General features: G+C 40.3%; 1 protein-coding gene across 1 annotated transcript in view; it reads left to right on the top strand.

Moving 5' to 3' along the window:
• The first annotated feature begins 4 nt into the window (after positions 1–4).
• The window catches only part of r3hdm4 (R3H domain containing 4), a 31806-nt gene continuing 6550 nt past the window's right edge, over positions 5–25260 (top strand). The window contains exons 1-3 of the mRNA XM_073068660.1: positions 5–133; positions 8991–9145; positions 21427–21542. Coding sequence (XP_072924761.1) covers positions 78–133; positions 8991–9145; positions 21427–21542 — 327 coding nt within the window. The 5' untranslated portion in view covers positions 5–77. The remainder of the gene's footprint in view (positions 134–8990; positions 9146–21426; positions 21543–25260) is intronic.

The raw sequence follows: 25260 nt of genomic DNA, 5'->3' as shown, positions 1-25260 counted from the left end.
GTGACGCAAGGGGTGGGCGGGACCTTCGCGAGGGAGGGTGATTATTCGCTGTTGGTTTTGTGTTCGCGAAATCCAGGATGGTGATCGCGAACCGGAACGATGTAACGGACCGGACGGAATCAGAAGACTATGTGTAAGTGAATTCTGCACCCTCATGTAGTTAATTCCTTAAAATATCTGTAGGTTAGTTCTTTAGTAGGAAGGTTACGATGTTACATTTGATTGACAGAATAGGAACCAATCGCGGAACAATATATTGCGAATGTGATGATTGATGGTGCCTTTGGACCAATCAGGGTCAAAAGGAAGGTGGGTTCGGCTGGGTTCACTTGCAGCGCGACTGTCAGAGAAGCAAGGTTGGGGGGGGGGGGTACATACTGTTAGTAATGACTGGCATTGCTCTTTGTGGGAATTTGCTTTGACTGCTAGCATATTCCCAAGACCAGAGATCATACTAAAGGATGCACCGATGCTTGGTTCAGTGGCCCACAGTAACATGTAGAAAGACTTAAGTTGAAGGCCCTCCTACACAGAGAGTGGAACCCATAAGAATAGAAGAATTGATGCCATTATGATAATAATATTTTAACCGTGGGTGGTAATGGATGAATCTACCATATTATACTTAAAATTAACATTTGAAAAAAGGATATAACATATAACATATAACATATATATATTATATATATATATATCTATTGCTTAACCAGCGTATATGAGGGTTAAGCTGTTCTCGGGCGTCCAGCCGGGTCCAGGTGGTTAAAATCGACACCTGGACAAGAATTTATGTGGATTAACAATGATACTGGAATGGGAAGGGGTGGACTGCAGCTTTCCCCAAAAATGAGATGAAAACTGATGTCGGGTTTAAAAAGAAATGCTTCACTCGTTAACGTACCCAGAAGGGGAACAGTTTATGGGTTCAAATAGATTACATTATGTCAGTTATTTTGTGGCCTCTTTGATTTATTTGCTTTGGGAAAGTTCTCAGGATGTAGGGTGCCAGGTAGATTGTCAGCTCGAAGTAGCAGGGAGTCAAATCTGAGAGATTTCATGTCAGCTTGTTTCCTTTGAGGCTGCTGGTTTCTTTTTGTAGGGCATCCAGGGAAGTTCTTTTTCCACAATCCCTTTTGATGTACAAAGGAATGAAAGGCATTTATTCAGAAATGTCAAATGGGCATGCATCTTTGTCAAAACAACCAGGCCTTACAAATAATGCTGCATGTAGCCAAATGAAAAATTATTACTCTTGTCCTGAAGAAGGGTCTTGGTTCAACTGCTTCTCATTTCTATGGATGCTGCCTGACGTGCTGAGTCCTCCAGCATTTTGTGTATGTAACCATTACTCATTGGCGTGTTCCTCATTGCAAAAGATAATTGGAAATGATTCAGATATTTGCAATTCAGTGTAGAACTGGACATGCTAAAAAAAGAGATCCATGAAAATACTTTTTGTCAAGGCCTTGACAACATTAACATTTTTCACTATAACTTGTAACTTGCTATGTTATGCAAGACTAGATGTTAATATCCCTTATTTGCACTCCTGAGACCTGCTGCCTAGAGTCTGTGGGGTAGCCGAATGAGTGGTGGCATCTTCTGGGTTATCAAATGGATAGATTCCATTTCCATTCATTTTTTTACACTACTATTCTCAGTAGAAGTAGGCCATTTGGTTTTTTGTGTCTGTGCTGGTTGTTTTATGGAGCTATATATTAGTCTCAAGTTCAGTATTTTATTTTGGCTTCCAATGATTGATGTTAGTATGGGGATTTTAAAAAACTGCTAAAAGGTGTCCAAAAGGTGTCCAAAAAACTATTCATGATTTTGAAGATCCCCGTCAAATCTCTTAATGTGCCTGCCATTCAGAGATCACTTCACCGTCTTCAGTTTCTTGCCACTGTAATTGAAATCTTTAGCTCCTGGGACCAAAATAGTAAATCTCTTTTGCACCTTATGAGGGCCGTGACTTCCAGAAGTGCAATGCCTTGTATGGTGCAAAACTGTATCTGAAGCATTAACAATGTTTTTTATTCACTTCTCCTTTTGAAAGTTATGATTGAGTCGCTTCCATGCTTTCAGACAATATTCCAAATAATTTCCTCCATCTAATAACTTTTAAAGATCTTGATGCTGGTGAACCTATCAAGTCCAATCATATCCTCTTTAACTATAAGGCTAAACTAGAGGATTAACAACTAAGTATAATTTTTTAAAATTTAAGGTGTGACCAAAGCCATCAATTTCTACCTCTATAAATATTGCCTGACTCCATTCTGCCTCAGCTTACTTACTAAAACCCTCCTCCATCATCTTATCTTCAGACTTGGGTAATCTGTTACATACCTACCTGATTTCCCTTAATCTATCTTTCATAAACGACATCAATAAAACTCTGCAACTCTCCCACAAGCATTTATCAAATCCATTCGTTGGTCATTCCATTGCTCTAGGACCTGATCAAGAGACACCTTTTTAAAATGCATCCTTGATTTCAATCCCTCCATGACCACCCTAACTTCCCACTCCATGTAATATCTTGCAGCTCTGCAAAGTTCCAGTGCTGCTGTCTTTAGCATCCCCAATTTTACACACTTCAATTTTTTTTGTGTCTTTCCTTCCGTTTAAGTTTAACGCAGCACTTTGGAAGAAAAAAATGTAAAGAGCGTAAAGTATGCATCTATTTCTTTTCGAGCAATGACTCCCCTTAGCACTATGTATGATCTGTCGTCTGCACATGCGCATTTATCTCTCACTCTCTCTCGCTGCAATGTGAATACACCAGTTAAAGCCACCTCCCACGTATATGCTTTTATTTTAATTGATAATGTAGTTGCAAAGACATAACAAATCGACGACAAGTATGAACCTGAATGTCAGAGAATATCACCAACAGCACTGACAGTTATGGGATGAAACAGTGAGAGGAAAGGTTTAAACAGTACAAAGTAGGCCATCATGGACGCTAACAAAAGGGATGTGTGAGTACAGCATAGTACACAGTGAAAGATGTACAACTAGCAAAGTTAAAGTGAAAATTATGTGGTGGTTTCAGTTTGGGGAAGCTTCAGTTGGGGAAGTTGACGAATTTGATAGTGCTAATGAAGGCTCGGAGTTGTATATCGAGAGGGTTGAACTGTATTGTAAGGCGAACACTGTGGATGAGCAAAAGAAAGTCCCTCCACATTTCTTAGCTTAATGGGTGCTAGGACGTTCAGTCTCTTGCACAACCTAGTGACCCCAGAAAAGCCATCAAGCAAGGCATTCAACAAAATTATTACAATTTTATAACATCACTTGAGTGCTTAACTGCTGGTAATAGCTGAGATTTAGATTTTACAAAAGGAATTAGTCAAAGGATGAATGCATTTCTGAATACATTTTAGAACTGTGCAAATTTTCCCAGTACTGTGACTTTAGAGATGGACTTTTTGATGCGTTAAGGGACAGGCTTGTATGTGGCATGCATAGTCAAAGCACTCAGAAGAGGCATCTGTCAGAAAGAGACCTAACCTTATATGGGCATTGACTATTGCAATATCATTAGAGACTGCAGCAAAGGATGCAGCTGAACTACAGAAAAAGAGGTTAGAATGTGAAATGCACAAAATGTCCCTGAATGGTGCAAAACGCCAAAAAAGTTATTGATGTCGCAAATCCTCCCATGATGCAAATGACTGTTGGTTCAAAAAAAACTATGCAGAAAGTGTCACAGTCGAGGTCACATAAAGAGTGTGCAAGTCAGTCAAAAAGCACAACCAAGTGAAAAGTTTCAAACACAAAACTAAGCAAATGCTTCTAGGAAACAGAAAACACAGAGTCTGATAAAGGTGAGCTGTCAAACCTAGAATTGCATGGTATTACTGAAGCAGATCACAAAATCATATGGATCACAGTAGATGTGTCTGGTGTAAAACTGAAAATGGAACTGGACACAGAGTCAGCTTTGTCTATAATTTCAGAGGCTGACTACAACAGACTGTTCTCTAAGCTTCTATTAGAAAAAACCTCAGTGATGCTGATGACCTACATAGGCAGAAAAGTCTCCCTAAGGCAAACTGAAAGTGAATGTGACCCATGGAGACCAAACACGGCAGGTAGAGATTTATGCGTAGAAAAGTGGAAGACTGTCACATTTTGGATGTGAGTGGTTGAGAAAAATCCAACTAGACTGGCACATAATTAGAGCTCTCAATGTCTCATCAACAGGCAACTGCAACCGGAATGGTTGCACTAACTAATGACTGTCTCAGATGCTTAATGAGAAGGTGTTTGAGAAGGGTTTCAGTAAACTCAAAGGCATGAAGGCCAGAAATAAATAGAATGAAGCAGCAACACCAAGATTCCGTAAAGTGCATCCAGTGCCTATGCACTTTGTCCGAAAGTGGATATTGAATTCCAGGCATCTGGAATTCTTTCCATGGTTGAGTGGAGTGATTGGGCCTGTTGTCCTGGTGATCAAGAAAGGGAAGGCAGGAGTCATTTGCATATATGGGGATTTTAAAATGAGCATCATTCATGTGCTGTGTAACGTGCAGTATCTCTTGCCACAAATAGAAGACATATTTGCATCTTTGGCAGATAGGGAGAGGTTTTCAAAGATGGACTTGTCACAAGCCTTTCTGCAAATTGAGATTGTGGAGTCAAGCAGGAAGATCCTCATAATCAACACTCACAAGGGACTGTTCTAGTATAATCATCTCGACTTTGACGTCGCATCAGCTCCATCAATTTGGCAAAGAGCAATGGAACAAGTGCTCCAAGATATCCCAGGAACACAATGTTACCTTGATGACATCATTGTGACTGACAAGAATGATAAAAAGCACATCTAGAACCTGGGTAAAGTTCCTTACCAGACTGAGTGAATATGGTCTGCGCACAAAGAGAAAGGAATTTGAGTTTTTCAAGAATGAAATCTCATTATGTGGACATGTCATTGACAAGCATGGCTTACATAAGTCACAACAGAAGACTGAAGCAGTGCTACAGGCACCCAAAACGGAAAATGTGTCACATCTCAAGTCATACTTGGGCCTTGTAAATTACTACCACCTGTTTTTCCCAAACTTTGCTACAGTGCTGCACCAATTGAACGCACTGTTGCAAACAGGAGCAAAGTGGGAATGGTCAGAAAAAGGAAACAAAGAGACTAATAACTTCAGATGAACTGCTCACCCATTATGACCCATTGCTGCTCATCAGATTGACGTGTGATGCATCCCCTTGTGGCATTGGAGCTGTTTTGTCACACACTATAAAAGATGGATCTGAACGTCCAATTGTGTTTGATTTAAGATCACTGGTGAGCGCAGAATGCAACAACGCACAGATCAACTGAGAGGCCTTTAGTTTAGTATGGGGTAATAATGAAGGTCCATCACTACCTCTGCAGACAAAAGTTTACACTAGTGACAGATCACCAGCCCCTTGCGTCAATTTTCAATCCCAAGAAGGGAACTCCAGTGATGACTGCTACCTGGTTACAACATTGGGCATTGTTCGTAGGAGCCCACTCTTATGACATAGAGTTGAAAGGTACCGAACAACATGGCATTGCTGATGGCTTGTCACATCTTCCACTGTTGGCAACTGAAGAAGAAGAGTCTTCATACTGTGACCAGTTGCCGGGAGCAACTTCAGAAATGAAAAGAGAAACTAAGAATGTCAGAAGTCAATGAAATCACGATGCAGGGATGGCCATCTCATGGTGACCCTGTTTCCAGAGTTCATAGGGAGACCACTGTCAGTATATCAAAGGATGCTGATGTGTGGATCCCATATTGTGGTTCCCTCTAAACTGCACACCAGAGTGTTGGGGAATCTGTATGAAGGACACTTGGGGACAGTCACGATGAAGAGTCTTACCCAGAGCTACGTGTGGTGGCCAGGAATAGATAAACTGATTAATGACTTGGCCAAAAGCTGTATGGGATGCCAAAAAGTTCAAAATCCATCTGCACAGGCACCGTTACACCCATGGGAGTGGCCACTATCACTGTGGCAAAGAGTAAATATTGACTTTGCTGGGCCATTCATGGACTCGTGTTCCTGATTGCTGTGGATGCTCATTCAAAGTGGCCTGAGGTTAAACCAATGAAGTCCAGCACCTCAGCAAAGACTGTCTCCACCAAGGACTATCTTCACCAGAAATTGCTGACCGGAATAAATTGTGAGTGACATCGGGTCATAATACACGTCGGAAGAATTCTGACTGTTCATGAAGAAAAAAGGCATCAGACATTTCAAGTCAGCTCCTTGCCACCCAACAATGAATGAGTTAGCTGAAAGGTTTATCCAAACCTTCAGTAAGTCTATTAAAGTAATGGACATGGAAGACATTTCTCTACAACACAAGGTGGACAGTTTCCTTTTTGTGTATCGGAACTCTGTTTATGTGGTGACAAATCAAACATCTGCATGATTAGGAATATGAGTTTTCACATGGACCTCCCAAAACCAGACTGACGGAGGGAAGTGCAGAATAAACAGTTCAGCCAGTTGCCAAGTGAATCAGCAAGGAGCTTCGAGGATGGACAGGAAGTCCTAGCATGTGATTACCGAGAGGACAAGTGGACACCCAATAGGAGAGCTACAAGAATTTGACCACTGATGTACACAGTGGATGTTGCAGATCAGACGTGGAGATGTCATGTGGACCAGATGCTGGAAGCTCAAATGAAGAACACACCCGAGTCAATTGCATCCAGCAAGACAGCCAGCGGACTTGCCTCTCAATTATGATCATGTCATTGACAGCAACATGACACCAGCAACTGAGAATGTTGTCGTTGACAAGACACCTGCCAAACCTGATGCCACTCCACAGGTCCAGAGGCACCAAGAGAACATTGTTGTTGACAAGACACCTGCCAAACCTGATGCCACTCCACAGGTCCAGAGGCACCCAAAAGACTGAATCTTTAGAACAGTAAAGTTAGTTATGGACTGTTTTTGTGAATGCATGTTTATTTGAATATGGTTTGTGAAAGGGAAATTTAATGTTTTCTGCATATAGTTTTATATTACATTAATTTAAAGGGGGAGGAAATGTGATGTATGGATCTATTTCTTTTAGAGCAATGACTCCCCATAGCATTACACATGATCTGTTGTCTACGCATGTCTATTTTCTCTCGCTCTCTCATCACTACACCAGTTAAAGCCATCTCCCGCATGCATGCTTTTATTTTAATTGGTAAGTATTTGCAAAGGCACAACAAAGAGTTAGTATATTCTTAATGGCAAGACCCTTATCAGTGTTGATGCACAGAAGAATCATGGGGTTGAAGTCTATGGCTCCCTGGAAGTGACACCACAGGTGGTGGATGCTAAAGAAGATGTATGCATGCTTGCCTTTGTTAGTCGAGGCATTGATCAAGGATCAGAAAGTTAAGTTACAACTTTATACAACTCTAGTTGGGCTGCATCCAGTACTACATTCAGTTCTGGTTGCCCCATTATAGGGAGGATATCAAGACTTTGGAGAGGATGCAGAAGAGGTTTGCCATGATGTTGCCCAGATTAGAGGGCATCTGCTTTAAGGAGAGGGACAGATTTCTCTGGAGCAGCAGAGGTGAGGGGAGATCTGATAGAGGTTTATAAGATTAAGAGAGGCATAGATAGAGTAGACAGCCGGTTCCTTCTTTTTCCCAGGGTTGGAATGTAACCCAGAGGACATGCATTTAAGGTGAGAGGATATAAATTCAAAGGAGGTGTGCAGGGCAAGTGTTTTTTTACACAGTGTGGTAGATGCCTGGAATGCATTGTCTGGGTTGGTGGAGGAGCCAAATACAATAGAGATGCAAATCATAAACATGCGATTGTGTAGATGCTGCAAATGCAGAGCAACACACATAAAATACTGGAAGAATTCAGTAAGTCAGGTAGCATCCATGGAGAGGAATAAATCTTAATTTTGGGATGAAGCAAAGGGGTACAAGTGGCTCTTAGGCATATGAATGTGCATGAAATGGTAGGGTATGGAAATAGTTTGGGCAGAAGGGGTAAGTTTAATTGTACTTTTGATTTCTAATTTAATTAGTAACATTGTGGGTTGAAGGGTATATTCCTGTACTGTCCTGTTCTATTACAAGTTATTGAACTGTAAAATTACTTATCTAAACTTGTCTGCCTTTTATCTCATTATCTGAATTGATAACATATTTTGTTTGGCAATGACCCAGTGAAGCAACATTAAGTGTGCTGTCTAAATTCAAGCTCTGTTGTTTAACAAAGACTTAACATACCATCTTGTAGCCATGGATCCCTTATGTTGTTTTTCCAGACCTTTTAGCTTGTCCTTTCTTCTTTACAGACCATGAACATGCAGAGTGGGTGTCTCCTTAAAATTCAGTTGACCTCTTAATTGTGATACATCATTTTGTTTTTCCAAATTTCACCTGTCACATCAACCCAACCAGTTAATGTCCTTCAGAGGAATGGTGCTTTTCTTGTTGGGAGCTCTACCTGCAAACTAAAATTTTACATTATATAACATACCAGCCAGAAATAAATATCAACAATTAATTGTCCTCTTATTTTCCCTCTCTCTTCAAACTGCATTTCCTGCAACATCATCACTCTATTGCACCCATTGTTCTTCTATTCAACCTGAAACACTGCAGTCTATTCATAACCTGAGCTTTTTTTTAATATAGAAATTATCTTTTTTGTCAATAATCCTTCCTTGATAAATAAGTATATGAAGAATTACTAGGTAAAAATGTGGAGATTAGGTTGCAATCAGACCAACTGTAATTGTATTGAATGGCAATTGGCCTATTCCTGCACCAAATTTTCATATCAGGCTTATTTAATAACTATGTCTCCTTAATGAGCTACAAATTTGTACCTTTTGTAAAAGAGGAAATAGCTAGCCTCAGTTCATCCTATTAGAGAACTTGGTAAATACTGCATTTTTGTAATAGGAAATTGTAAAATAGGTGTTAATTCTGTACCAATTTAATGATTTTTTTTAATATTCTCAGCCTGATTGAAGATTGCCTTCCTCCTCTGCAGTACTCTCCAGCAAAGCGCACATCACCTGCAAAACGCAAGCAATACTACATCAATCAAGCAATCCGTAACTCTGATCTCATTCCCAAAGCAAAGGGAAGAAAAAGTTTGAGAAGACTTGAGAATAGTAAGAAGTGAATTTTAACAATGCAAAATTTCCACTATGCTTTTTTCTCTCTCTTGGAAGTAAAACTGGCTTGAATTGTAGATAATCGAAACAATTTGTCTTACTCAACTTCCCTAAAGGCTTAGTGAGTAAATACACTTCCTATTGTGCAACACAGTATAAAGTTCTATTTCCACAGCTACTGAAGATTCCATATCATTGTGCTATCAATGCAATTGCATTTTGAACTCCAGGCATATCTAAGTTGCAAGAAAAGGTTTGTGAACCTTTTGCAATTATCTGGGTTTCTGCATTAATTACTCATAAAAATGTGGTTTGATCTTCATCTAAGTCACAATAATAGAGAAACACAATCTGCCTAAACTAGTGACACACGAACAATTGTACTTTTCATGTTTTTATTAAACAAGTTGTTTAAACATTCACAGTCCAGGTTGGAAAATGTATGTGAACTCTTGTATTTAGTAACTGGTGGAACCTCCTTTAACAGCAGTAACCTCCACCAAACATTTCCTGTTGCTGCTGATTAGACTTGCACAGCAGTGAGAAGGAATTTAGACCATTCCTCCATACTAAAAGTATTTCAGTTCATCAATATTTCTGGGATACTTTGCACGAACAGCCCTTTTCAGGTCATGCCACAGCATCTCAATTGGGTTAAGGTCTGAACTCTGACTTGGCCATTCCAAAACACAAATGTTCTTTTTAAACCATTCTGCTGTTGGGTTACTCTTATGTTTCAGATCATTGTGTCATCCACCTTCTATTATGCGTCAGGTGAAAGACACCTAACCAGCCATTCTCCGGTAAAATATCTTGATACAAATTTGAATTCATTTTTCACTCAACGATTGCCAGCTGTCCAAACCCTAAGGCAGCAAAGCAGCCCCAAGCTACGATACTGCTTCCACCGTGCTTCACAGTTGGGATGAGGTTTCAGTGTTGGTGTGCAGTGCCTTTTTTCTTCCAAATGTAGCAGTGTGCATTTCTGCCAAAAAGTTCAACTTTTGTCTCATCTGTCCACAGAACACTGTCCCAGAAGCGTTGTGGAACATCCAGGTGGTCTTTTGCCAACTTGAGATGTGCAGCAATGTTTTTTTTTGGAGACCAGTGGTTTCTTCCATGTGTTCTTCCATGAACACCATTATAGTTCAGTGTTTTTCTTATAGTGGGCACATGAACAGAGACTTTAGCAAGTTCTAGAGATTTCTGCAGGACTTTTGCTATTACTCTTGGGTTCTTTGTTGCCTCCTTTAACATTGCACTTTGTGCTCTTGGTGTGATCTTTCAGGACTGCTAAGGAGAGTAGCAACAGTACTGAATTTCCTCCATTTGTAGACAATTTCTCTTGCTGTGGACTGATGAACACTCTGGTCTTTAGAATTGCTTTTGTAGCCTTTTCCAGCTTCATACAATTCTTCTTCTAAGGTCCTCTAAAAGTTGTTTTAATGGAGGCATGGTGCACATAAACAGATCTTTCTTGAGAAGAGCAGGCTCTCTCATTAACCTGACTTTGTGTGTATTTTTTAAAGGGCAGGGCACCTCAACAACCCACACCTCCAGTCTCATCTCATTGATTGGAACACCTGAGTCCAAATAGCTGTTGTAGAAGGCATTACCCCAGAAGCTCACATACTTATTTGAACCAAGACTGTGATTGTTTAAGTGATGAACTCAGTATTGACGAGAAGAAGTGCAATTGTTTGTGTGTTATTAGTTTAGGCAGATTGTGTTCATCTATTATTGTGACTTAGGTGAAGATCAGACCACATTTTATGAGTAATTAATGCAGAAAACCAGGTAATTGTAAAAGGATTCACAAACTTTTTCTTGCAACTTGTATATTTGGACAAATAAGATCAGTTAAAATGTGTGTAGAAATGATGTGCAGTTTGAATACATTTGCGGTTAAGAAACCAGGCAGACACTTCCTTTGAAGGGTTGAACCTGGCCCATTATCCCAACGCACTCCTTGCTGTCTTTCCACAGCCTCAGTTACCACTTACAGTTCTGTGGCTCCAGTCAACCAACCTTGTGAACTGGATGTCACGATTGTGCTGTGAGGTGGAACAGGGGTGAGCTGTGGCTAGGTAGCAAATGGTAGATCACGATTCCTTGTCCTGGAATGCAATGCAACCTTTTGATAGCTTGGTGTTGAGGACCTTTTCAGTTGTTTTTAAATGTCTAATAATTAGCGACCTTTTGATATTTTAGGTTCACAATAGATCAACTTTTCTTGGAGAGATCAAAGGCTGGTGACGTGGGACCATAAAATTATGTTTAAATATTTGGCTGAGAAGTGACTTTTTTGATATTTCAGATTTAGGCTAGATTAAGTATTCTTGGAAAGATCAAAGGCTGGTGATGTGGCACCATAAAATGAGGTATCTCATTCTGAGGACAAGTCTTCAATCTGAAAGGTTGATTGTTTTTTCTTTCCACAGATGCTACTTAACTGCCTGAATTCTTCCAAAACACTTGTTTCTGTTTCAGATTTTCATACCTACAGTTTTATTTGTTTTCCAAAAGTATTTTAAATATCTCTGTGAAAACAGGTTTTCAGGTTCTTGGATAATTGGAACTTTCTCTGGGACGGGGTGACCTGTGCAAGAGGGGCGAGTTGCACGTTAACTGTAGGGTAAACAATATCCTGGCCGGGAGGATCACTAGTGCTACTCGGGAGGGTTAAAACAGGTTTGGCACGGGGTTGGGAACTGGAACACCAAGTCAGAAGTGAAGGGATGGGCAAGAAGGTAGATGTCAAGGCCAGTAAAAACAGGCTGGAGCAAAGTAATAGATTCAATGAGACTGACTAGTTTGAAGCATGTGTATTTTAATGCCAGGAGTATTATAGGTAAAAATGATGAAATTTGAGTATGGATCTGTACATGGAACATTGATGAGGGTGGCCATTGCAGAGACTTGGCTTAGAGGAGGACAGGAACTGGTGCTTAAAATCCCAGGGATTTTAATGACTTAGAAGAGATAGAGAGGGAGGTAAAAGAGGTGGGGATGTTAATATTAATCGAGGACAATATCACAGCTGTACTCAGAGGGAATATAATGGAGGGCTCGTTCTCTGAGTCTACTTAAAAATAAGGAAGCGTACAATCACTCTAATGGGATTCTACTCCTGACCGCCTCCCCCCACCGAATAGCCACTGGGACATTGAGGAGCAGATGTGCAGGCAAATTAAGGAAAGGTGTAAAAACAATAGGGTTGTCATGGTGGACTTCATCTTCCCTAATATAGAACTTTACGATATCTTCTGGGGAAGATATAACCTGTATAAAAAGGACAGGTTACACCTGAACCCAAGGAGGACCAATATCCTTGCTGCGGGCAGGTTTGCTAGTGCTGTAGGGGCGGCTTTAAACTAATTTAGCAGGAGGATGGGAACCAGAGTGATAGGGCTAGGATGGTGCAGTTGGTATGTAGTAGTGAGTAGTGAGACTGTCAGGAAGGACAGGCTGATGATAGGGAAAAATTGCAGTCATTGGATGAGTTAAAGTTTAACATGATACCAAAATCGAAAAGGATGAAGATGTTGTGATTATATGCACACTGTACACGGAATAAGGTCGATGATCTTGCAGCGCAGTTAGAGATTGGTGGGTCTGACGTTGTAGGCATCGCTGAGTCATGGCTGAAAGAAGATCTGGGAGTTTAACATCTCGGGATATATGTTGTATCAAAAGAATAGTCAGAGGAGGTGGGATGGCTCTGTTTGTAAAAAATGAAATCAAATCCTTAGAAAGAGGTGACATAGGATCGGAAGATGTAGAATTACAAGGATACAAAGGCCCTGATGGGAGTTATATACAGGCCTCTGAACAGTAGCCATGACGTAGCCTACAAATTACAATAGGAGATAAAACAGGCATGTAAAAAGGAAAATCATGAGGAATTTCAATATGCAGGTAGATGGGGAAAATCTGGTTGGTGCTGGATCCCAAGAGAGGGAATTTGTAGAATGCCTATGAAGTGGCTTTTTAGAGCAGCTTGTGGTTGAGCACAGAAGGGGAACAGCAATTCTGGAATGGGTGTTATGTAATGACCTAGATTTGGTTTGGAAGCTTAAGGTAAAGGAACTATAAGGAAGCAGTGATCATAATATGATCAAATTTATCCTATTATTAAGGATTAGGTTTCAAGATACTTGGAGGCACGTGACAAAATAGGCTAAAGTCAGCTAATTTTCCTACTAGGGGAAATCTTGCCCAACAAATCTGCTGGAATTCTTTGAGGAAATAACAGGCAGGATAGACAAAGGAGAGTCAGTGGATGTTGGTAATTGGATTTTCATAAGGCCTTTGACAAGGTGCCGCACATGAGGCTGCTTAACAAGATATGAACTAGTGGTAATACAGGAGAGATACTAGCATGGACAAAAAACTGACAGGAGGCAAAGAGTGGGAATAAAGGGAGCCTTTTTTGGTTGGCTGCCGATGACAAATGGTGTTCCACAGGGGTCAGCGTGGGGCCACTTATGTCAATGATTTGGATGATGGAAATGATGGCTTTGTGTCCAAGTTTGCAGATGATACAAAGATAGGTAGAGGGGCAGGTAGTGCTGGGGAAACAGGATGTTTGCAGGAAGAACTTAGACAGATCAGGAGAATGGGCAAAGTCATGGCAGATGGAACATAGTGTAGGGGAGTGCATGATCATGCTCTTCGTTAGGAAGAATTAAGGTATGGGCTACTTTCTAAATTGGGAGAAAATTCAAAAATCAGAGGTGCAGTGATTACTTAAAGGTTAACTTGCAGGTTGAGTCAGCAGTAAGAAAGGCAAATGTAATGTTAGCATTCATTTCAAGAGGACTAGAATACAAAAGCAAGGATCTCATGCTGAGCCTTGATAAGGCATTGATCAGACCACACTTGGAGTACTGTGAGCAATTTTGGGCCCCTTATCTAAGAAAATATGTGCTGGTATTGGGGCTCAGTCCAGAGGAGGTTCACGAGAATGATTCAGAAATGAAAGGGTTAACATGAGTAGCATTGGGCCTGTACTTACTGGAGTTTAGAAGAATTTGGATGTCGAGAGAAGTGATGAATTTAGTCAAGAAAAAAATGGAAAAGTATGTAAGGCTTAGGAAGCTAGAATCAAACACAGCCCTTGAATAAAAAAGCCAGAAAAGAAGTCAAGGGAATTTGGAAAATCAGGACAGGTCATAAAAAGTCTTTGGCAAGTAGGATTAAAGAGAATCCCAAGGTGTTCTACATATACACCAGGAGCAAGAGAATATCAAGGGATAGGGTTGGACCACTCAAGGATAAAAGAGGGAGGCGCATTTGTTGGATGCAGAGGATGTGGATCTTTAATGAGTACTTTACATCAGTATTTACCAAGGAGAAGGACATGGGGGATTGGGAGATCAATGTTGAGCATATTGACAGGCTAGGGCACTATGAGGTAAAGGAGAAGGTAGTGTTGGGTCTCTTAAAGAGCATTAAGGTGGATTTTGTTCATCTGCAGCTGCATAGCGTGTGATGAGGAACTGCTGCGTACTTGTCCTTGCAGGAACATGGCTCCAGGACAACATCCTATGCACCATCAATCTACAGGCCATGACACAGGCACCTGTGCTATATTACTTATTTATTGTTTGTGACTGTATGTTTTACTGCTTTCATAATTATATGTGTTTTGTGCCGTGTGTGATTGTCGATACTGTGTTTTGCATCTTGGCCCCGGAGGAATGCTCTTTTGTTTGGCTGTATTCATGTGTGTCTTTGAATGATAATTAATCTTGAAATTGATAAGTCCCCAGGGCCTGGTGGGATTTGAGAGAGGCAAGGGAGGGGATAGTTGGGACCTTTGTGTCCACTTAAGCCACAGTCGAGGTCCCGAAGGACTCTTACTCAAGAAGGGAACCAGTGATAATCCTAGAAACTATAGATTGGTGAATCTCTTGTCAGTGGTAGGAAAGTTACTGGAGAGAATTCTTAGGAATAGGATTTAAGAGCATTTGGAATCCATGGGCTAATTAGGGAGAGCCAGCATGGCTTTGTGTGGGGCAGGTCATGTCCTACTAACATGATCGTGTTTTTTTTGATGAGGTGTTGAGGGTGAGCTGTGGATGTTGTTTACATGGATTTTAGTAAGGCTTTTGACAAGGTCCTTCATGGGAGGCTCATCCAGAAGATTAAGATGTATGGGATCTATGGTGAATTTGCCCTTTGGATTATAACAATCTTGCCCATAGAAGACAGGATAGTCTTCTGCTGTCTGTCAGGTATATAAATGACCTGGATGAAGATGCAGATGCGTGGGTTAGTAAATTGCAGATGATACAAAAATTGATGGTGTAGAAGGCTGGCAAAGAATACCATGGGATATGGTTCAGTTGCAGATATAAGCAAGAAATAGCAGCTGGCATTTAAACTGGCCAAATGTGAAGCTTGGTAGGTCAAATGTTAAGAGTGTTACGTACCCGTGACACGTGACAGTGGTACCCTTGTCACGTGACTGGGGTTGAAGTTATACTGGACATGAGGTAATGGTGGAGTGATGTCATTTTCCCGCCAGTAGAGGTCATGTGACAGGTTTTTTCTACAGGGTATAAAAGGAAGACCCACCCTGTCAGATGGGGCAGTTCGTGGCTGGATTTGCCAAGATGACTTCATGTTACTGTGTGATTTAATGTGATGACGCAGTTTAGTTAAAAATGAAGTTTTATATAATGCCTAAAGTTTAAAAGGTCAGAGCCAACGGTTTCTTTGCTAAGGGAGAGTGAAGAAAAGTTTGGAAAATGGAGATCGAGAAGAATCAATTTTCGATGGATTGACTTCGACCTTGTGTGATCCTCATTCGGAAGGATTTCGTTTACTATTCTCACGATAGTCTCCGCTGGAAAAAGCGGGAGATTGAGAATATTGTGGAAGGAAGGTCAGTCACTTTAAGTTGTTATATTTAATAAAATTCGACGTGGGAGTTCGACGCTGGGAATCGAAGGACATTGACGTGGAAGAGAATTTACATCGCTTTAAAAAGTCTCTCCTTTTAAAAGTACCGTGAGCTTTTGAACTGTCGGCATATCGTTTTAAAATACTGTTTTCTTTCGGCATATCGCTTTGGAGAACTGAGTTCTTTTCGGTACCGTTTTAAAGACTGTTTGGGACTGCAACGCTATTAAGGACTGTTTGAGCAGCTGAGCTCGGATCATTGTTTGGGTTTGTTTACATTTGAAGGGGGTTTGTTATCAGAGTTTAATAAACGTGTTATTCGTTATAAAACCCCTTGCCTAGCTCATCTATATTATTGTTGCCCGAATACGTAACATAATTATGGGGGCTACGTTCGGAATTGAATTATTTGAGTTTAAAAAGTTTTTTGAATTTTGAATCGGTGTTTTGGTAACGGGGATTGCTCGATTTTTTTTTGTTTGATTCGCTTGTGAGTGGTATTCGGCAACGCTATTAAGAACTGTTTGATTCAGCTGCCAGCAGCTGGTTTCGGGTCATTGTTTGGGTTTGTTTACTTTTGAAGGGGGTTTGTTATCAGTGTTTAATAAACGTGTTATTTGTTATAAAACCCTTCGTCTAACTCATCTATAATTATTGTTGCCTGAATACGTAACAAGAGACAGTATACTGTTAACAGCAAGATCTTCATCCCAGGGCCTGGTGGGATTTGAGAGAGGCAAGGGAGGAGATAGTTGAGGCCTTGACCGATACCTTTGTGTCCACTTAAGCCACAGTCAAGGTCCCAAAGGACTCTGTTACTCAAGAAGGGAACCAGTGATAATCCTAGAAAAATCCTAGGTCAAATGTTAAGAGACAGTACACTGTTAACAGCAAGATCTTCGTCCTAATAATCCTAGATGATCCTAGTTTTAATGAGCAGAGGGATCTTGGGGTCCAAGTTCATAACTCCCTGAAAATGGCTACACTATTTTAATAAGGTGGTTAAGAAGGTATATGGCATGCTTGCCCTTATTAGTCAGGCATTGAGTTCAGGAAGTTGTATTTCAGCTTTATATAACTTTTGTTAGGCCACATCTGTAGCATTGTATACAGTTCTGGTCTCCCCGGTACAGGAAGGATGTTGAGGTTTAGGAGAGGGAGCAGAAGAGGTTTTCCAGGATGTTGCCTGGATTAGGGGCATCTGCTTTAATGAGAGTTTGGACAAACATGGATTGTTTTCTCGGAGGCTGAGGGGAAATCTGACAGAGGTTTATAAGATTGTGAGAGGCATAGATAGACTAGACAGACAATATCTTTTTGAAATGTCCAATACCAGAGGGCATACATTTAAGGTGAGAGGAGGGAAGTTCAAAGGAGATGTGTGGGACAAGATTTTTACACAGAGAGTGTGGTAGGTGTCTGGAATGTTCTGCTGGGGTGGTGGTAGAAGAACTAATATTAGAGACTTTTAGGAGATACAAATGTGAGGAAAATGGAAGGATATGGGCATTAAGTGGCCAGAGGGGAATAGTTTAGTTAGCCATTTGATTACTAATTTAATTGGTTTGGCACAACATTGTGGGCCAAAGGGCCTGTGTTGTACCGTTCTATTTTTTTAAAGTTCTATGTAAAAGTAAATGGGTCAAGTACATTTCTCATTTTAAGTTGTTTAGCAATTGAAAAAAATCATTAAAACATTCTAACACTTTTAGAGATAGTCTTACAAGTAGCACCACAATGGTTTACTTTCTGTAAGTCTAGTGATGGAGTTTAGAACATTTTAGGACAGTTGAGTTCTAAAGTTCAACACTTGTCAACTTCTCTTAGTTCTGAAGGTAGGTCACAGTGATAAATGTTTTTATTGCATGTCCTAACTTGTTAGGGAGCTGATGAATTGCTTCCGTGATGCTGTTGTGAGGGAATTACAGGATTCTAACCAAGCAACAGTGAAAAAGTGGTAATTATATGTTCAAGTTTAGATCTGAATGAATGGTGGGAATTTGGAAGGGCTTGCGTGCCTGAGATTTTTCATTAGTCTTGATAGGAGAGCTCAGAGGAGTAGGAAAACCTGTGAAAATAATATATACATTGCAGGAGTGTATCATAGAGCTGATATACATTATAGGTTATATGCCAGTGTTGGATAAGTACACATACAAAAATTAGTTTGATTTAAAAGAGCTTCCCAGGTTTCGGATTGATCTGACTTAGTGAAATACAACTTTATGCAAATACTCCCAGACATTTTTAAAGTATTTTTCAAAACAATAATAATAAAATGTTTTATGGTATTCATTAATGACTGATTACAATATATCATTCTTTATCTTAATTTATGAGGAATGTTTAGGTTAGTAATGAATGATATGAAAGAATTACAGCAAGTGCACGTTGAGCAATATGATGTGGGGAACTGTAGACCTTTCTGACTTACTGAGTGCTCTGGTTTCCTCCCACATTCCGAATGAAATACACACGTTAATTCATTACGTGTGTAATTGGGTGGCGCAGGCTTGTTGGGCTGGAAGGGCTTGTTAGTGCACTGTATCTCTAAATAAAATAAAGGCTGCTTACAGACATTTCTCAGGAATGGAACACTGAATAGTCCAGAATTCTGGAACAGTAAACAACAGGACCCAGAGAAGTTTCCATCAATAAAAGTTGCATGTATTTACCCCAAAAGTAGTTGCCTCTCAAGCCAATGGATATAAAGCATTGGTATCTGATTAATTCTTTGTTGTGTTTCTACTTCTTACTCTGTATTCACTCACTTACTGTCTCTCTTTTCCTTTCCCTTGACATATCTCTTTCCCTCTCCTTTTTTTTGTCCTTCATTATTCCCTCATTCTCTTGCAGCACTCTCTCTTGCTCCTCTACAAAAGGTATTTTGCTACATATTTTGGAAAACCTGGCTTTTTTTCTGAACAATATCTATGATTAACATGCTTCAGAATAAAATGTGATTTCAATTGCTGTGTTTGGGCATATTCATTGAAATGCATTGACATTTCTATTCATTACTCCTTTTGTTCATACAAAAGTAAAAGAAATTCTTTAGTTTTGAAGAGGAATTCAAAATTCTTGTGGAATTTTCCAGTGATGAGCCTTTCAGAAGAGGGGTGAAATATATAATGAACATGGCTAGAGATTCCAATAAGAGTAACTAGCATAGATTCTGAATTTGTACAACAAACAATAGATAGAACCTTATTTATTCAAACAAGTCTGAAATTCTGATTATGGACCATTTCTACTAAATTAATAGAAACATAGAAAACCTACAGCGCAATACAGGCCCTTCGGCCCACAAAGTTGTGCCCAACATGTCCTTACCTTAGAAATTACTAGGCTTACCTATAGCCCTCTATTTTACTAAGCTCCATGTACCTATCTAAAAATCTCTTAAAAGACCCTATTGTAGCTGCCTCTACCACCGTTGCCGGCAGCCCATTCCACGCACTCACCACTCTCTGAGTAAAAAACATACCCCTGTCATCTCCTCTGTACCTACTCCCCAGCACCTTAAACCTGTGTCTTCTTGTGGCAACTATTTCAGCCCTGAGAGAAAGCCTCTGTCTATCCACATGATCAAAGCCTCTCATCATTGTAACTCTGTACTTAAAATCAAAAATGCTGGAAATATTCAGCAGATCAGACTGCAAGAGTGGAAAGAGAAATAAAGTTAGTGTAACAGAGTTCCGACAAAGGGTATTTGACCTGAAAAGCTGATTCTATTTCTCCTCCCATCCATGTGACCTGAACTGCTAAGTAGTTTTAAGTATTTTCTGGGTTTTTATTTTAAAGTTATAGTTCCAGTATCTGCAGTTTTTTTTATTGATTTACACAAATTGTAACTTGGTGTTTGAAATGCACCAAGTTACAATTTGTGTAAATCACTGCAACTAATTCAGCGAAATGACCGCCCCAGCTACCCAGCTTCAATTTTGACATTGTGATTCTGATGATGTTGTCCATGTGAAGTTTGCACATTCCCGTATGACTGCATCAATTTCCTACAAGCACTTGTTTTCTCCTATGTTCCAAGGTCTGCTGGTTAATTGCCCTTAGTATAAATGGCTGATAAGACAATGATGTCCACGTTAATAAACCACTTATATGAGTGAATAGGTTGGATTAATGAGATGGTCCTGAGGGTAGCAGAAACTGGATGGGCGGAGTAGCCTCCTCCTCCTGTACAAACAACACCCATGTTATTGGGGCGAGGGGTTGGGGAGATGGAAAAGACTGGCAGCATGGTTGCATTCATTAAAAAAAATGGCACAATTATCTATAACTTGAAGCTGGGTCACCTGAATATGCCCTACAAATGTAAGCTGTAAAAATATTATGTTGACTATTTTTCTGCATAAATTCCAGTGTAAATATTATTTTGTATTTCAAAATTTTGCATAGTGATTTGTGAATTCTGTAAGCACAAATTTCCTTAACTTGAATGGTCATAATGCTGGAATTGCCTGTACCATAAGAAAATAGTAGTTTGCATTTTTTCTGCTGGTCCTAAAACTGAACTAACTGGTTTTGCAATTCCGAAACCATGGTTGAACCATTTCACTACTTGATTGTTGGATTTGGACAAAAGCTAATAACCTTGCAACCTTTATGTAAAGTCTTTAAGACAGAACGGAATACCATGAAACAAAGTCTCATTATTTCACTGCAGTTACGTTGGCCTGGATTTTACCAGTAATGATGGCGAAACTGTCAGTCATTGACACCATGTAAATTAAATAGCAAAATCTAAGAGATACCATTCATGATTTATTACTGCTCTGCAGGGCAATCTTTTTGTAGTTCTTTCCGAGTATAACTTGTAGAAATCAATGAACTGGCAAAATTTCAGCTTGGTGCACAATACAATAGTGTGACATTTCAACCAGATAAGAACTTCTTCATGGAGTATTAAATATAAAATCATCCATTAAACTTCTCCAAGATCCTTAAGTGTGAAGGTTGTAATTTCAGATAAGTATTTCAAAATTGTTTTGTTTGGCTATTATTTCAAGTCACTTACAATCCGGTGCACATTTTATGCTTTGCAAAATGTGTAAAAGTATCAACTTTAAAAGTTGTGTCTTTTAATTTTGATTTGCTCCCTGAGTGTTATTTATTGATTATGACCATTTGTGGATACCAGGGATCTTTTTGAATTGTCATCAGACAGGAACCAACATAGCAAAAGGGAAGGTTCCTGTCAGATTGGGAACTCTTGTTCAAGTCACTGTGAGCACCATTGGTTAGCTGTGGCTGTGAAATCCAGTTCTTCAACCATTAAGAAGTAGTGCTTTGTGTTATTCTGTAACTACTGCTCCATGAAAGTCAAACTTCACTTTAATTCACTTACTTTATAGCTCATTATCTGATGAATCTTATGGAGCAAGATGACTGCGTCAAGGATGAAGTCGAGGCAGACCCAGCTTCCCCAACAATCTTCACAGAAGCTTGTTGTAATGTTGACTATATCGAGGTATTCTAATTTATTAACAATTCATCAGCTTCAATTTGATTGAAATAATGTAGCATCAGAATTAAGAGGTTTGAATGAATGAGATTTTATGTTTGCATTGATTCTGCACAATTAAGGGGTCTAATGGAGATGATATTATGATTCTGTTTTAGAGATAGCATTGTCATTCAGCAGTAATAGAGATAGCATTGTTAACAAGAATTTCTCAGGATATGCCCCAGTTCTACTAATCTCTGATGCTTCATCGGTGATTTTCTTTACATCACAATGTCAAAAATAAGGATGTTTACACAGTGTTCAGTTCCATTTACACGTCTTGCAGTTGCGAAAGCCTTTCGGTCCTGCATACCATAAACACACAACATTCTGCAGGTGCTGAAAGTCCAAAGCAACGCACACAAAATGCTAGAGAAACTCGGCAGGTCAAGCTGCATCTGTAGAAGTGAATCAACAGTCTGGTTCTGGCTAAGACCCTTCATTAGGACTTGAAAGGAAGGGGTAAGATGCGAGAATAAGAATGTGGTGGGGGGGGGAGGAAAGGAGGACAAGTCATAAGGTGATGGTTGAAGCCAGGTGGGTGGGGGTGGAAAGATGAAGTCGGAAGCCGAGAGGTAATAATTAGAGAAGGCGTAGGGCTGGAGAAGAAGGAAACTAATAGGAGAGGTGAATGGACCATGGGAGAAAAGGAAGGAGGAAGAGACCCAGAGGAAGTGATTGGCAGGTGAGGAGAAGAGGTAACAGGTGAGAGTGGGGAATAGAAGAAGAGGAAGCGGGAAATAAAATTTCTGGAAGGAGAAATCAATGTTTGCATCATCAGATTGGAGGTTACATATCTGGAATATAATGTGTTACTTCTCCAACCTGAGAGTGGCCTTATTTCAGCAGAACAAGAGGCCTTGAACCAATGTGTCCGATTGTTACTTCCCAGCATGTTACTTCATCCCCCATCCCCCACCCATCTGGCTTCACCTATCCCCTTCCCTCTTCACCCCCCCCCCCACCGAGTTCTTATGCTGACATCTTCTCCCCTTCCTGATGAATTTTTAAGGTCTGAAACGTCGACTGTTAATTAATTTCCATACCCAGCATTTTGTGGGTGTCAAGCAGCAGTTGTCCAGAAGACATTTCGCCACTCATCCGAGAGGTTTCTTCAGTTCTGATCCATGATGGGTAGTTTTCCGGCTTATAAACTCTGTGAGTTGTTTAAAGGTCTAGCAATCACATGAGGATCGGTAAAGGTCGTAGAAGTAATGAGAGGGTCATTGGTCTTATCTTTGCATGAATGGACCGGTGAACTATTGTAGAGACATGGGTGGAGGAGTTAGGACTGCATTGTAAGTAGCTGATAGGTCGTGTCGTACCCCACCCCCTCTGTTCAGGGATGGGTTTTTCAGTTTGACAAGGATCTGTATATCGGCAAGACAAACACTTCACGAACAGGTGTCCCAACGTAGGAGGGCTAACACCTCAGGTCAAGACTTGGCTGTATATCTAAACCTAAGGGACATGGGACACTCCTTTGATGATAACAATGTGCACATTTTGGACAGGGAGGACAGGTGGTTTGAAAGAGGGGTTAAAGAAGCCATCTTTGTCAAACTGGAAAACCCATCCCTGAACAGAGAGGGTGGGATACGATTAGGGTTGCCAACTTTCTCACTCCCAAATAAGGGACAAAAGTAGCAGGTAAATACGGGACACTTGTGTTTACCCCAAGAAAGACTACCACGACCATGAAGCCTTGCGTGGGCACCTGTGTGCGTATGCGTGTACATTTTTTCTACATATTGGTTTTGGCTTAATCTTCCCGATTCTGTTACGAGAAACTACACTGTACATACATTATTTCTACTTTATATAGGCTATGTATTTGTCATATCATTCCTGCTTTTACTATATGTTAGTGTTATTTTAGGTTTTATGTGTTATTTGGTATGATTTGGTAGGTTATTTTTTGGGTCTGGGAATGCTCAAAAATTTTTCCCATATAAATTAATGTTAATTGCTTCTTCGCTTTACGCCATTTCAGCTTAGGAACAGTTTCATAGGAACACTCTACCTAAGCAAGGAAAATACGGGACAAACCAATTTAGCCCAATATACGGGATGTCCCAGTTACTATGAAACAGTTGGCAACCCTAGGTACGACACCACCTGTCAGCTACCTGTACTTAGAATGCAATCCTAACATCTCTACCCCGGTGTCTCCACAACAGGTCACACCTCCATTCATGCAAAGATAAGACTAATGACCCTCTCATTCAACTCTATGACTCCTAACAGCCCTCATGTGATTGCTATACCTTTTAAACAACTCACAGAGTTGATAAGCCGGGAAACTGCCCACCATGGATCAGAACTGAAGAAGAGTGGTGAAATGGCTTCTGGACAACGCAGCAAGTCCAGTTGCCTTATTTACTACTGCTTGATATACAATGACCTGGATGACTGAGAACCTTCATAGACGTTCCTAATACAACAAGATCTGAACAATATTTGTACCTGAGATGGAAAGTAATGTCCACTCCTTGCTGAGAGATGACTTAACTAACCTTTCTTGGCTTTCATCATTGTCAATCCTCAACCTCAGTAATGTTTAGCAAATCAGAGGCTGGATATTCTCAGATAAATGAATTGTCTCCTGGCTTCCCAAAATATTCACATTGTTGACAAAGTACAAATCAGGATTATCAAGTCAAGTCAAGTCAACTTTTATTGTCATTTCGACCATAACTGCTGATACAGTGCATAGTAAAAATGATGGAGTGCTCCCCAGTTGTCAGGATGAGTGCAACTCAGCACCGCACAAAAAGCTTGACCCCATACACGACAGAATAGCCTCCTTGTTTGACACCCATTCCCTGACCTAGAACATTCACTTCCTCCCACACCAGTACACGATGACTGTGTTGTATTAGATATATCTTGCAGCAGGGTAGCGTAGTGTTTAGCACGACTCTTTACAGGGCCAGCTGTAAGATCAGGGTTCAATTCCTGCTGCTGTCTGCACGTTCTCCACATGACTGCACAGATTTCCTCCGGGTGTTCTGGTTTCATCCCACATTCTAAAGTTGGGGTTAATGAGTTGTGGGCATGCTATGTAGAAACCAGAAGCTTGATGGGCTGTTCAGCACAATCCTTGATGATTTGATTTGACAAAAATGACCTATTTAACTGTTTATATGTATATTTAACAAATAAAGCTCTTACTGCAGTAATTCACCAAAGCTGCTTTGACAGAACCTCTAAAGCCTGTCTGTGCCCTGCATGGATAGCAGGAATGTGGGTGCCACGGTAGTGTAGCAGTTAGCTGCATGCTATTACAGCTCGGGGTGTCCGAGTTCAGTTTCAGCATCCTCTATAAGGAGTTTCTCCCCATGAACGTGTGGGATGCTGCTGGGCTTCTTTCCACAGTCCAAAGACGTACTGGTTAGTAGGTTAATTTGTCATTGTAAACTCTGCAGTGATCAGGCCACGTTTAAACAGGTGCATAGTTGTGTGGTTTGGGTATGGGCCAGAGGGGCCTGTTCAGCGCGGCGTCAATAAATAAATAAATAAAATCCACATGCTATCCTTGGTATGAATGCTGCATCAAAATTTTACATACTAAGAAAGTTCCTGGACAACCCTGCTATTGTGCAATATAATGTGGAACTGAACCAGTATCAGGTTTGTTATCACTCTCATACATCGCAGTATTTGTTGATTTGTGGCAGCA

The sequence above is a fragment of the Hemitrygon akajei genome, chromosome 16, assembly GCF_048418815.1.
Source record: "Hemitrygon akajei chromosome 16, sHemAka1.3, whole genome shotgun sequence".
Taxonomy (NCBI): domain Eukaryota; kingdom Metazoa; phylum Chordata; class Chondrichthyes; order Myliobatiformes; family Dasyatidae; genus Hemitrygon; species Hemitrygon akajei.
The sequence above is the reverse complement of the archived record's forward strand: the minus strand, read 5'-3'. Positions and strand labels throughout refer to the sequence as shown.